Source organism: Giraffa tippelskirchi, chromosome 4 (genome assembly GCF_054371585.1).
Source record: "Giraffa tippelskirchi isolate mGirTip1 chromosome 4, T2T-mGirTip1v1.2.pri, whole genome shotgun sequence".
In the NCBI taxonomy this organism is placed as follows: Eukaryota; Metazoa; Chordata; class Mammalia; order Artiodactyla; family Giraffidae; genus Giraffa; species Giraffa tippelskirchi.
Window position 1 is genome coordinate 56,971,472 of NC_137278.1, and position 12,709 is coordinate 56,984,180.

Below are 12,709 nucleotides of genomic sequence, written 5' to 3' on the forward strand. Positions count from 1 at the left end.
GCTCTCTCCTGCACACCTGCCCATCTACCCTCTGCCCTTTAGGACTTGCCTCTGCAGGAAGACGGATCAACCAGCTGTGCCTGTGGAGCCTGTGATCCTGAAAATAAACACGGAGAAGCTGCAGTAGCCACAGCTGGTACCTACCCATCCCCTGAGCACACTCTCCTGTGTGCTGAAGGCTGCTCACTTCATTCCCTGCTGCCCTCTGCTCAGGGTTCTTCTGCTGGTGGGAGGGCACCTGACCACATACAGGGCAGTCAATGCCTGGGAAAACATCCCTTAATGTCAGATGGGGAGCTGGTGTACATACACCCTTATTTCCTTGCCCCTGGGAAGGGGAAACTGAGGGATGTTCTTTGCTATCTCCCAGAAGTCCCAGGTGGGACAGGGCCTCAGCAATGATTGGCTTGATGATGCACCTTTTATCGGCTGCCTTCCTCTCTGTCTTCTCCCTACTGGTGTTTCTGAAATCAAGCCCCCCAAATACTACCTGCATTCAAATTCTCTGTTAGACCCTTTATGTTGTTGTTTTAATCACTCAGTCATGTCTTGACTCTTTTGAGACCCCATGGACTGTAGCCTACCAGGCTCTTCTGTCCATGGGATTTTTCAGGCAAGAATACTGGGATGGGTTGCCATTTCCTTCTCCAAGGAATCTTCCTGACCCAGGGATTGAAACAGCGTCTCCGACATTGGCAGGAGGATTCTTTACCACTGAGCCACCAAGGAAGCCAGGGTTAGACCATGAAAGGATGGAAACCATGACAGAAGAGAAGTCCAGGGCGGCAAACCCTAAGCCACATCCTTCAATGCAGCTGTTTTCAATACGAAAGCAAGTATTTTCACCTATACTGCCTCATGTCCGTGTCTATCACCCAACTGGTTCTGAACTCAGGTGGCAAGGACGTATGTTATTTATTGCCCCCAAAGCCTCAAGGAAACACTCAGTGAAGACTTGGTAAATGCTACAGTTAAAAGGAGAGAGAGCTCTTCTCCATATCCATGCAGCAGGAACCAGGAAATGGATGTTAGCAGAGCTGAGGACAGAAGAGGGGTCGTCTTAACCCTGGTGAACAGTTGGCGCGGCTTGGCCGGTGCCCCAGGATCCCTTTGGTACACCAGGTTAAAGTGGGGAAACAGGGCCCCCTCAGGTGCTGAAGGCAGGACTCAAGCCTGGTATACAGTCTTTATACAGTCTTTATTGTGAATCTTGATGTCCAGGGAAGCCAGGCCCACATCCAGGGCACTCAGGACTCCACCTGGCCATTCTTCAGGGGCAGGGACATCCTGTGGCCAATCACTCATGTCCAGTTTTCCTACAATCCGAAGGGTCCTCAGGAGGCAGGAAGTGGGTGTGCCTGAGGAAAAAAACACATCAGCATCTACCAGCACCTCTTGTGTGCCTGGCTGGCCCTGGGACCATGCTGGAGAGACTGTGTAGACATAGCAGAGGCTGCCCTGGCAGAGCTCAGACTGGAGGAAAAGGGCGTCAGGTGATGACCTCAGCTATCTGTCACCTCGGGAGCAGGGAACTGTCACTGGGGGCAGAAACGCAGCATTCTGTTGGGTTTACAGAGGACCTGCTGTGTACATACAGGATTGTGACAGGTTCCAGGGACCCAGCAGTGGACGCAGACACACATCTGACTCTAGGGAGGGACAGATAACCAGTGATCAAAATTTCATCAGCTGATAAATCCCATGAAGAAAACTATGGACTTCCCCAGTGGTACAGTGGTTAAGAGTCTGCACTTCCCGCTTCCACTGCAGGAGGTATGGGTTTGATCCCGAGTCAAGGAACTAAGATTCCACATGCCTCTCAGACAAAAAAAAACAGAAAAAGGAAAGGAAAGACAAAATAACTACAGCTACATCAGGGTGAAGAGCAGAGGTGTCTGGTGTGTGTGTATGGGGGTACAAGTAGCACTTTATGCTGTCAGCTAAGCTAACACGAGATGTTTTTATACCATGTTGTACTAGATGAGCCTGTGCGTTTGCTATTTTGGAGACCAGAGGATACAGGAGGCCTGAATCTCAATGCCCCCAGTCAAAGAGGAAAAGCTACAACTGGGATGTTAAAACAGGGAAGGAGAGGACACTGAGGAGGAGCTGGGTGTGGGGTTAATTACTTTGAGTGCACTGGAGAACCACCTGGCTTTAAAGCAGCAGATGTGACCCATTTCCATTTTTAAAAGCTCCTCTGGATATCGCTTATGTGTGGAATCTGAAAAATGGTACAAATGAACTTATTTACAGAACAGAAATAGACTCACAGATGTAGAAAACAAACTTACGGTTACCAAGAGGAAAAGAGAAGGGGGGGATAAATTGAAATAAAACAGACTGTGTGTGTGTGTGTATATATACATACACACATATATACACATACATGAAAAAATTAGTGATAGTCGCTCAGTCGGTCCAACTCTTTGCAACTCCATAGACTGGCTCCTCTGTCCACGGAATTCTCCAGCCAAGCCTATTGGAGTGGGTTGCCATTCCCTCCTCCAGGGAATCTTTTCGACCAGGGATTGAACCTCGGTCTGTGTCTCCTGCATTGCAGGCAGATTCTTTCCGTCTGAGCCACCAGGGAAGCCCATATATATATATATGAATGAAACAGATAACCTACTGCATAGCACAAAGAACTCTGCTCAATACTCTATGATGACCTATACGAGAAAAGAATCTAAAAAAGAGTGGGTATATATTTAACAGATTCACTTTGCTGTACAGCAGAAACTAACAACACTGTAAATCAATTATACTTCAATAATAATTAAAAAAACAAATAAAAAACTTGTTTGGCTTCAAGGGGAGAGTAGACTTGAGGAGCAGGGCAGGGGTGACCACAGGAAGAGGAGGGAGAGGCTTGGTTGCTCACTCAGGGAGGGAGGGAGGGAAGAACTGGCCCTGAGATGGGAAGATGAGGTCTTTGGTTAGATGCCCAATAACTTGAAAGAAATGTCACTAACATATGATTAATAAACTAGTATAAATGAAGTCATTCCTGGGTGTTCATTGGAAGGACTGATGTTGAAGCTGAAACACCAATATTTTGGCCATGCGAAGAGCTAACTCATTTGCAAAGAGTCGGACATGACTGAGTGACTGAACTGAACTGAACTGATAAATAGTGTGCAGTCCTTACTGCATATTTTTTGGAAAGAATTAAGTCTGTCTCACAGATGACTCAATTGGGATTTGAACTCTTCTCTGCCTTACGAAAAAAACCCACTGACTGCAGGATCTGGTAGAAGGGCAGCTCCCCAGTCTTTAGCCAAGAACGCCTCTGAAACTGGCAATAGGAGAGAAGCAGTTACAAGGGGTAAAATATAAGCCACAGTGGAAGAAGCTCAGGGATCCTGGGAGGATGGAGATAGGCCACAAGGGGAGGTTTCCTGAGGGAGGGGACATCTAAGCTGGAAATGGAATGAGTCAGATGGAGTAGGAAAGGGCAGTCCAGGCAGAAACAGTGAGACAGAAGCCTGGCGGCAGGTGAGTTTAGTAGGCATTTGAGTAAGTGCAGGTTCACTGGGGTGGGAACACAGGGCTTGAGGGGGGAATGCGGGGAGAGGGAGGGTCAGAGGCCACATCCTGCAGGGCCCTGGAGGCTGTGCTAGAGTCGGGGAGGAGGGGTAGACTAGACCTGGTCAACATAAGAGCCATGAAAAGGTTCCTTTTTTCCTTTTATTATTGAAGTATAATTGCTTTACAATGTTGTGTTAGTTTCTGCTATACAACAAAGTTAATCAGCTATATATACACCTATATGCCCTCCTTCTTGAGCCTCCTTCCTACTCCCCCATGAAAAGGTTTCTAAGTAAAGCGGTACATTATCAGATTTCCTCTGGAATCACCCTGGGACCATCACAGAGAATGGATTAAAAGAGCTAAGACACAGCATGGAGGCCCAAGAGAAGGCTTCTCTTCTGGGTTCGAGAAGAGAAGATGGTGCCCCAAGAACTGAGAGAGGGGGGGCAAATGAAGGGGGATTGAGAGGGAACTGGTGAAAGATCTGACTTTCACCTTCAGAGCTCGCAATCCAGTGGAGGACACAGTAAATACCTAAACCAGCATTTCTCAACTTTTCTTTTTTTAAAATTACTGCCCCCCACCCCCTGCCAAGGAGTCTTTTTAAACATTCAAAAAAAAAAATTGCACCCATCCATGACATTTTAATACTATAGATATATTGTGCATCTGCTTATGTACTGTATACATTAAAACCAGTTATGATTTTTTTGCCCCATCCCTGCAGAGCTGACAGGCAGTGAGGAGGAGAGAGATGGGGCGTGGGTAAGGGAGGAGGCAGATTGGATCAGCCTGGAAAAGAACACAGAGAACCAGCAGAAAGCTAGGATTCTGTTCTCAATATGGACGGGAAGCTGCTGCAGAACTTTAGACAAAGATGTAATGTGATTAGTTTTCAGTTTCTAAATGTTCTCTCTGGCCACTGCATGGAGACAAGGTAAGAGGGGGGCTTCCCTGGTGGTTCAGTGGTTGAGAAACTGCTTTGCAATGCGAGGGACACCAGTTCGATCCCTGATCCAGGAAGATCCCACATACTGTGGAGCAACAAAGCCTGTGGGCCACAACTACTGAGCCTGTGCTTTAGAGCCTGGGAGCCACAACTACTGAGACCATGCAGTGCAACTACTCAAGCCCGAACATCTAGAGCCTGTGCTCTGCAACAAGGCAACAAGACAAGCAACTACCAGCACCAAAACCTCAAAAAAAACAAAAAAAAATCTTTAGAAAGGTAAGAGGGGAGTCAGGGAGAACAGGGAGAAGGCTGGGGCAGGTCTCCTGGTGGTGGAGGTGGCTGGACTAAAGCAGGGGCTATGGAAGGGGTGAGAGAGGACTGTGTTCTGGGGTCAGGATGCATGGTGAAGCTCTGTGTGGGGCTGAGGGTGACTCCCTGGTCTTTACTCTGAGCAACCAGGATGACAGGGTGGGATGAATGCTGAGCCCTATCTTACCTCCAAGGTGGAGGGTCTGTGTGTCGGCTGCACCTGCTCCGCACACTGCAGGAATCGGCGCACATGCTCTGCACAGTTGCCCATGGTGGCCTCATTCTGTCGAAGACATTCCTCAAAGGCCTTGAAAGGCTCTGAACAGGCCTGGCGGATCTGACGGATGATTGGGCTGCGGGACGCAGGGTATTTCAAGCCAGGGAGACTTCCACTCCGCTGCCCACCCCCATTGTCCCGTACTTGCCCACACTCACTGGGCGGACGTGCACTGGGCAATGCTCATCTTAAGGTGGTGACAGTCTCGCTGCCATGACTCTGGCTTGGCTGCCACACACTGGCCATACTGTTCCAGCTCCCGGCCGCAGTAGCGAGCAGTGATCTCCAGGGCCGCCTGCCTGTGGGACACGATACACTAGGAAAATTCCAGGCAGAAGGCAAGAAAGGGAATACTCAGGGGCAGGCACTTGGCCCATTTTGTTCACAGCTGTACCCAAGGTGCATATAGCAGTGTTCAGTACATAGTGAGTGTTCAAAAATCATTTGTTGAATAAATGAAAGTGTATGTGTGTACCATCCCATTTTAGATACTGTAGAGACAAGCTATTAATGGCTCTTGTTTTTTAAAAGCTTATACCAATGCATCCAATGAAAAGATTAAGACACAACAGAACAACTGAAAAAACTGCCTATACTTTTACTGTTCAAGTATTCATATTTGTACACTGCTTTTAGCTATTACCATTAGGAAAGAAAAAGCAAGGTCATTTCTAAAACTAAAATTTAAAATTTTGTTCTTAAAGACTTTTGGAAAAGAAATGACACTACATGTTCTTACTGTCACATCAAAAAGATGTTTCTGCTTGCTTGTGACCTTTTCTAAGTTAATAAACAATAAATAAGAAATGCTTTTTTAAAAAGGGAGGTAGTTCTGATCAGAGTCAGGAGTGGGACTGGGTAAATCTGAAAGTTTGAAGAATCCTGGAAAAGGGCCAGGAAGTAGAGAATTAAGCATGAGCCTTGGGGATGTGGAGCAGGCTAGAAGCTTCTGGGGAGATAGTGAAGGTCCTGGAAAAAAAAAGTCTGATTATCTAAGGCAGGTTTTAAGGGTCCTGGAAGAAAGGTCTTGGGAGTCCAGCATCCCCCAGTTTAGGCCTGGGAATCAAGCAGAGAAGTCTTAGGGCCTTAGGACTAACACCTAGAATTCTCCAAGAGAACCTGGGAGCCCTAAATGGGTTTGAAGGCCCTAAAAGTGAGGTTTAGGGGCCCAAGGGGGTGACCTCTTGGGTACTGGGGAAGGGTCTCTTGACCAGAGGGTCTTAAGAGATGAGGCCTGAAGACCCTTGTACTGAAAGTGAGACTTGAAGCCCTGGGGCGGGTTTGGGGGTCCTGGGGGAGGTCTCGGGGTCCTAGGGGCATGACCTGGAGGCCCTGGGTGAGGCTGGGGCTCTAGGGTAAATCTGGAGGGTTCTACAATTGAGCTTTTCCCACTCTCAGGAACATCATCTGGAAATCTAGAGTGAGATCAGAGGTGTCTAGGAACAAGTCTGTGGACCTTATAGGTGAAGTCTGAAGTACTGGACAGATCTGAAAGGTTCAGCAGGTACAGTAAGATGACCCAGGGGGAGGAATATGGAGCTCTAAGGACAGGTTTATTAAAAGTCCTAGAGCTTCTGAGACAAGTCCGGAGTGGTAGGGTTACAGGGTGAGTGACCAGACCTGAGGTTTCAGGGGCAAAGTTTGGGGTGTTAAGAGACTGGACCCGAAAGAGGAGTGGAATTTAAACGCTCAAAGGGCTCTGTGAACACGCAGAAAACTGGGCCCTGTGAAGGACAGAGCTGAATCCTGAGGCTCGGATCTTCAGGGAACAGAGAAGTCAATCCTTCCCGGGGTCCTGGCCTAAGTCCAGAACACTGGGGAAGAGGAGGAGTACGGGGGTAAGTACGGGGTAGGCGCTGCAGCTACTCACATCTTGAGGCCGATGGTGGAGGAGGATCAATGAGGGAGAGTAGTCCCGCCTTTTCCGATATCAAGTTGTCATGGCGGCGCCCAGCCCAGCTCCTTGACTTCTATTTTCGGTCGGTCGCAAAGCTGACAGAAGGCCCCTTCCCATCAGGCCCAAACGGTCATGGCGGCGCCCTGCGTAGCGACTTCCGCCTCCGGCCGGCAGGAGTACTTAACGCCCTTCTGTTTCCGGCTTCCCCTGGTTGCGTGTGGAATTCCCCGGAAGTACTGGGAAGTATCGCGGTACCTCCGCCATACTGGGAGTGCGGTGCGGCTTTGTGGGACGCCAGGACTTCGCCGCCGCCGATCGCTCTCTAAGCCTCCCGATTGGAGCTGGTGGCGAGCGGCTTCCACTGCTGCGCCCCTCAACATGCTGGTGTTCGCTGCTTGGTTGGGCGCTGTGGCTGCCGGCTGTTGAGCGTTCGGATGCGGAACCTGACCCCTGAGGCCGCGCTGCACCTTCTGTCTGCGCATGCGCTCGCCCGCTACTCCGGAGGCTGGTCCTGCGCGTGGCCGAGTGGGCGGGAAGGGGGAAGTCATCCCAAGAGCTGTACCAGGAGACCTGGAAGTCTTCTTTACTCAAGCTGGGTTACCCAGGCCGTGACAGCTCCCAGGGGTATACACTCTGAATCTAAGGACGGACGTGTTTTCATCTCGGGTCCCTGCCCCCATGGGGGAGTTAGTTAACTTCTCTGTAGTTCTTCATGTTACCACTACTTCCACCTCCTCGGTTGTCTTCAGGTGTGGAGGCTGTGTGTGAGTAATCCTTTGGTTAGACAATTGAACATCAGTCCTGCTGTCTCGTATACAGAGGTGTGCCCAGCCAAAATGAATGTAAAATGTAGTTAATCATAATGTCTTAAAGAAGTAATAGCCGTTTGTGAGCAAGTGACAATTGCTTGGGCTTCCCTGGTGGTTCAGCGGTAAAGAATTCACCTGCAGTATAGGAGACCCAGGTTTGATTCCTGGGTCAGGAAGATCCCCTGGAGGAGGGCACAGCAACCCATTTCTTGCGTGGAGAATCTCATGGATAGAGGAGCCTGGCCGGCCACAGCCCACAGGTCGCAAAGAATCGGACACACTGAGCAAGTGAGTAATGCACACGTTTAGCGTGCCTGACAATTGTTTGGAGTCTCAGAATATTATCCAACTGAAACAGCACAGTTCAGATGGGACTGGAACCTATGGACTGAGATTTTAACCCACTGTCTTTTAACTGAGATTGCTCACCTGGTCTCATGACTGAATGAAGCTCAAGTTATGTCTCTTCACAGAAGGAATTCATTGAGAGACAAAGTGTTAAGTAGAGTTATTTCCAGAGATGCACACTCTATAAGCAGAATGCGATCCCTCAAAAGGGGAGAGCAGCCCTGAAATATGGGGTGGTTAATTTTGGGGGGCTGGGTAATTTCTTAGGCTAAGGAGTAGGAGGATATTCCAACTATTTTGGGGAAAGGGGTGAGGATTTCTTGGGATTAGGCCACCGCCCACTTTTTGCCCTCTTGTGGTCTGCCTTAGAACTGTCATGGGGCTTCCCAGGTGGCGCCAGTGGCAAAGAATCTGCCTGCAATACAGGAAATGCAAGTTCCATCCGTGGGTCGGGAAGATACCCTGGAGGAGGGCATGGCAACCCACTGCAGTATTCTTGCCTGGAGAGTCCCATGGACAGAGGAGCCTGGTAGGCTACAGTCCATGGGGTCACAGATGGAGAGACACGACCGAAGCGACTGAGCACAGAATTGTCATGGTGTCAGTGGGGTGTCATTTGCATGTGCTAATGTATTTACAATGAATGTATCATGGGGCTCAAAGTCTACTGGATGTTGAATTCCTCCCTCCTGGGCCTAATTGGTTCTAACTCGTTTTTGTCATACTGACAACAGCTATGCTGTTTTTTTAATTTTTGGCCTCGACACACAGCTTGCAGCATCTTAGTTCCCCAACCGACCAGGGACAGAACAACCTGGGCCCATGGCAGTGAAAGCACCCAAGTCCTAACCACTGGACCACCAGGAAATTCCCAGGGAATGGTTTTTAAAGACAGGGTGAGGGAGGGGGTTGTGGGCTGTGTGATCAGTTCTGGACATTCTTCTAATTGGTTAGAGGTGAGGTAACCAGGAGTCAGCATCATCAGCCTTCTGGTTCCAACCAGTCTGGGTTCCATTTGCCTCAACCCAGTGTAGGTTTTGGTATCTGCAAAACAGCTCAAAGGGTGTGGCTCAGAATATTAACTATAGCCATGAGGAGAAACTAAAGGTCCTTGGCTTTGTTTAACGGCTAAGCAATTTTATCTTGTTTGACTGTTACTCATTCTGCTTTTTCTCACTTCTCTGATTAAATTTACTCTTTGGAACTTGGGGAAGATGTAGAAGGCTAAAGTTTTACTACAGACAAGAGGCAGGTAGAGGACATGGGGAGGGAGGTATGTTCTGAGGAGGCCCCATAGCATCCTGCTTGGTTCCAAGTGTGCTCGACTGTAAAATGGGGACAATGACAGTGACATTTTCCACATAAGACATGGTGCATGTGAGCAGTTTAGCACGAAGCCTGAAAGAGAGGAAGGGAATAGCATCAGCAGCTCTTCTCTTTGGCTTCAGATGTAGACTCAAGTCTCAGATTTCTCCCCTCCTGGGAGAATGAAATCTTCACCTGTTGCATGCCCTCCCCCTGAGTCTTATCCCAAAGTCTAGGTAATAGCTTCCTCTCAGGAAGGGATTCAAATGGCTGGGCTTGTAAGTAAGTACCATGGAGACGTCAGCAGGCGACCTCACCCCCACCCCCTCCCAGCCCACCTTGGGAGTGTGACATTCATGCCTCCAAACTTCTAGTTGCCTTTTGGTCTGTGGCTCAAGAGTGTAACTGACTTCCTCTCTAGGGATCAAATGTAAGGGATACCCAAGTGATCATGGGGTTTGGAGTGAAGCAGAGCTGGGTTTGAACCTGAGCTGTTGGAGAATGCTTCTCTTTGGGTTTCAGTTTCCCCATAACATGTTTCAGGATACCTTTGGAAGTAGGAACTGAGATGACATACACCAAGCACCTGGTATAGAGCACTTGATATTCTCTTTCTAGCCTCGTCAGAGTTTGTTTAGTTGCTAAGTTGCATCCGACTCTGGGACCGCATGGACTGCAGCACACCAGGCTGCTCTGTCTTTCAGTATCTCCCGGAGTTTGCTCAGATTCATGTTCATTGAGTCAGTGGTGCTGTCAAATCATCTCATCCTCTGTTGCCCCTTTTTCCTTTTTCCTTCCATCTTTCCCAGCATCAGGGTCTTTCCCAATGAGTCCGCTCTTCACATCAGGTAACTAACGTATTGGAGCTTCAGCTTCGGAATCAGTCCTTGCAATGAATATTCAGGGTTGATTTCCTTTAGGATTGACTAGTTTGATCTCCTTGCTGTCTGAGGGACAGTCAAGAGTTTTCTTCAGCACCACAGTTCAAAAGCATCAAATATACAGAGTGACAATATGAAACCTTGACGTATTCTTCCTAATTTTGAACCAGTGGTTCTGTGTCCGGTTCTAACTGTTCAGCATGGTTTAGTCACTAAATCGTGTCCAACTCTTGTGACCCCATGGACTGTAGCCCATCAGGCTCCTTGGTCCATGGAATTTCCCAGGCAAGAATACTGGACTGGGTTGTTATTTCCTTCTCCAGGGGATCTTCCTGAGCCAGGGATTGAACCTGGGTCTCCCACATTGCAGGCAAATTCATTTTGGATTGAGCCACCAGGGAAGCATAGAGCTCCTGAAATCCTTGGAATTTCCTAAGGGATGAGAGGTTATCTTTTGTTATGTTAATGAGGGCCACACCTAAGGATGAGGATTGGTAGCTAGGAGAAACAACCTTGTAATTAGATGGTTGGAATTTTCAGTCTCACCCTCCTGACTTCTGGGGAGAGGGAAGGGCCCAGAGGTTAAATCAGTTACATATGACCGGTGACTTAATTACTCATGCCTGTGTAATGAATCGTCCATTAAAAACCCAAAAGGAAGAGGTTTGGAGAACTTGCAGGTTGATGAACACCTAAAAAGATTTGAGGAGGTGGTCTGGTGGAGAGCTTGGAAGCTCCATGCCTTTTCCCCATACCTTGCCCTATGCCCCTCTTCCATCTGGCTGTTTCCAAGTGACATACTCAGTTATATCTTGGTCCAACAGCAGGTAAAATGTTATCTGAATTCTGTGAGTCTCTCTAGCAAATTAATCGAACACAAGGAGGGTTCTGTTGAAAACTCCCATCTTCTCTAGCCAGTTGGCCAGAAGCACAGGTTAGCACAGCCTGGGCTCAGGGTTGCCCCCCTGAAGTGTACCTGCTTATGGTGGGGCAAAGGAAGGCAGCCTTGGAGGACCAAGCCCTTAACTTGTGGAATCTGATGCCATCTCCCTGTAGACAGGGAAACCCAGCCCCACCCGGTTAACAGAAACCGGTGACTAACAGAGATTCTTGAGCTTATCTTTCAGCAGATAAGGAAACAGCTTGCTTAAAAAAAAGTTTATGTGTTCAGTGCACAATGAGGCTAAATAAACTGAAACCTGGAAGTTTGGAGCAGCGAAAGGTTTATTGCAGGGCCAAGCAAAGAGAACTGGTAGCTTGTACTCAAAAACTCCAAACCCTCCAAAGTTGTTTTTTTGTGGGGGGGTGTTTATAGACAATATAGGGTAAAGGCTGCAGGATGTGTGACTTTCTTCTTTTTTGTGTGTTTGACTTTCTATTGCTTGAACTTTTCTTAGTTCCTCCTTAGGTGGGGAGGCCACGCCATACAGCTTGTGGGATTTTACTTCCCTGACCAGACATTGAACCTGGGCACATGGCAGTGAAAGCGCCGAGTCCTAACCACCAGACCAGCAGGGAATTTTCCCTGCTTTTGTCCCTTCTTAAATAATTAATTGCTTGAGTCTCTTTTCTGAAACTCGAGAGGGCAGGGAAACTAAGGTGGACTTTTTTTTTTTTAAGGCAGGAGGTTGGGGAACCTGGAGGGGCCTGCAACTGGGATAGCCCTGTAGGGTTCCACTCAATTTCCTTAAGATTGGTTGAGACCACCGGTCCTGAAACTGGGCCTGCACAAATGTTGGATGAATGACTTTTTGACGTCAGAGGACTGGAAACTTCCACCCTCAGATCCTGCTGATGCCTCCACCTTTGAGCAGGCATCTCATGAAGCATGTTACTTGGATATCCTGTGCAGAACACCAGTTACCTCATCTTTTTCCCACCTCTGGCCAGCCACCCATCCCAGTGCCTAAGGCCACCCTGCTTCTTTATCCTATAAATATCCCAAGCCCCTTACCTTTGGGCAAGTGGATCTGAGACTTGTTCTACCATCTCCTCACTTGGCTGTTCCGTGAATAAACTCCTTTGTTGCAGACCCCTGGCTTGGTAACAGTAGGGTCAGAATTCAGTTGAATTGTAGGTCACCCAGCTGGTATCTGAAAAATTGGGTTGGTAGTGGAGACCTCCACCCACTGGAATTGCTGCAGAACTTTAGAGGACCCCTTGGAGAGGGTATACTGAACAAAGACCTGAGATGGAGAGAGAGGGAGCCCTGGGGACAAGTGTCCCAAGAGAGAAAACAAATGCAAAGGCCCTCACCTGAGGCTGGAACATGCAGGATCCATTCAAGGAGCACGAGGACAGGGAGCCACATGGTGAATGATGAGGGAGGTCAGGGCACTGCCAGGAGGCTGGATGCATGTGGCCTTGGGGGCAGTTACCAGGACTCTGGCTTTTACA

General features: G+C 48.5%; 1 protein-coding gene across 1 annotated transcript; it reads right to left on the reverse strand.

Annotated features, from left to right (window-relative positions):
• Positions 1-1,179: 1,179 nt before the first annotated feature.
• CHCHD5 (coiled-coil-helix-coiled-coil-helix domain containing 5) lies at positions 1,180-7,134 on the reverse strand. The gene is made up of 4 exons (XM_081593548.1): positions 6,943-7,134; positions 5,231-5,371; positions 4,983-5,148; positions 1,180-1,358 (listed from the first exon to the last, which is right to left on the reverse strand). Coding segments are annotated over exons 1-4 (333 nt in total). The 5' UTR covers positions 6,945-7,134; the 3' UTR covers positions 1,180-1,334.
• Positions 7,135-12,709: the final 5,575 nt, after the last annotated feature.

What these genes read in the sequence shown, in the direction of transcription:
- CHCHD5 (XM_081593548.1), bottom strand. An exon ending in GCCCAGTGCACGTCCGCCCA is followed by an intron (nt 5,149 to 5,230) that starts GTGAGTGTGGGC and finishes TGCGTCCCGCAG; the next exon opens with CCCAATCATCCGTCAGATCC. An exon ending in ACAGACCCTCCACCTTGGAG is followed by an intron (nt 1,359 to 4,982) that starts GTAAGATAGGGC and finishes TTTTTTCCTCAG; the next exon opens with GCACACCCACTTCCTGCCTC.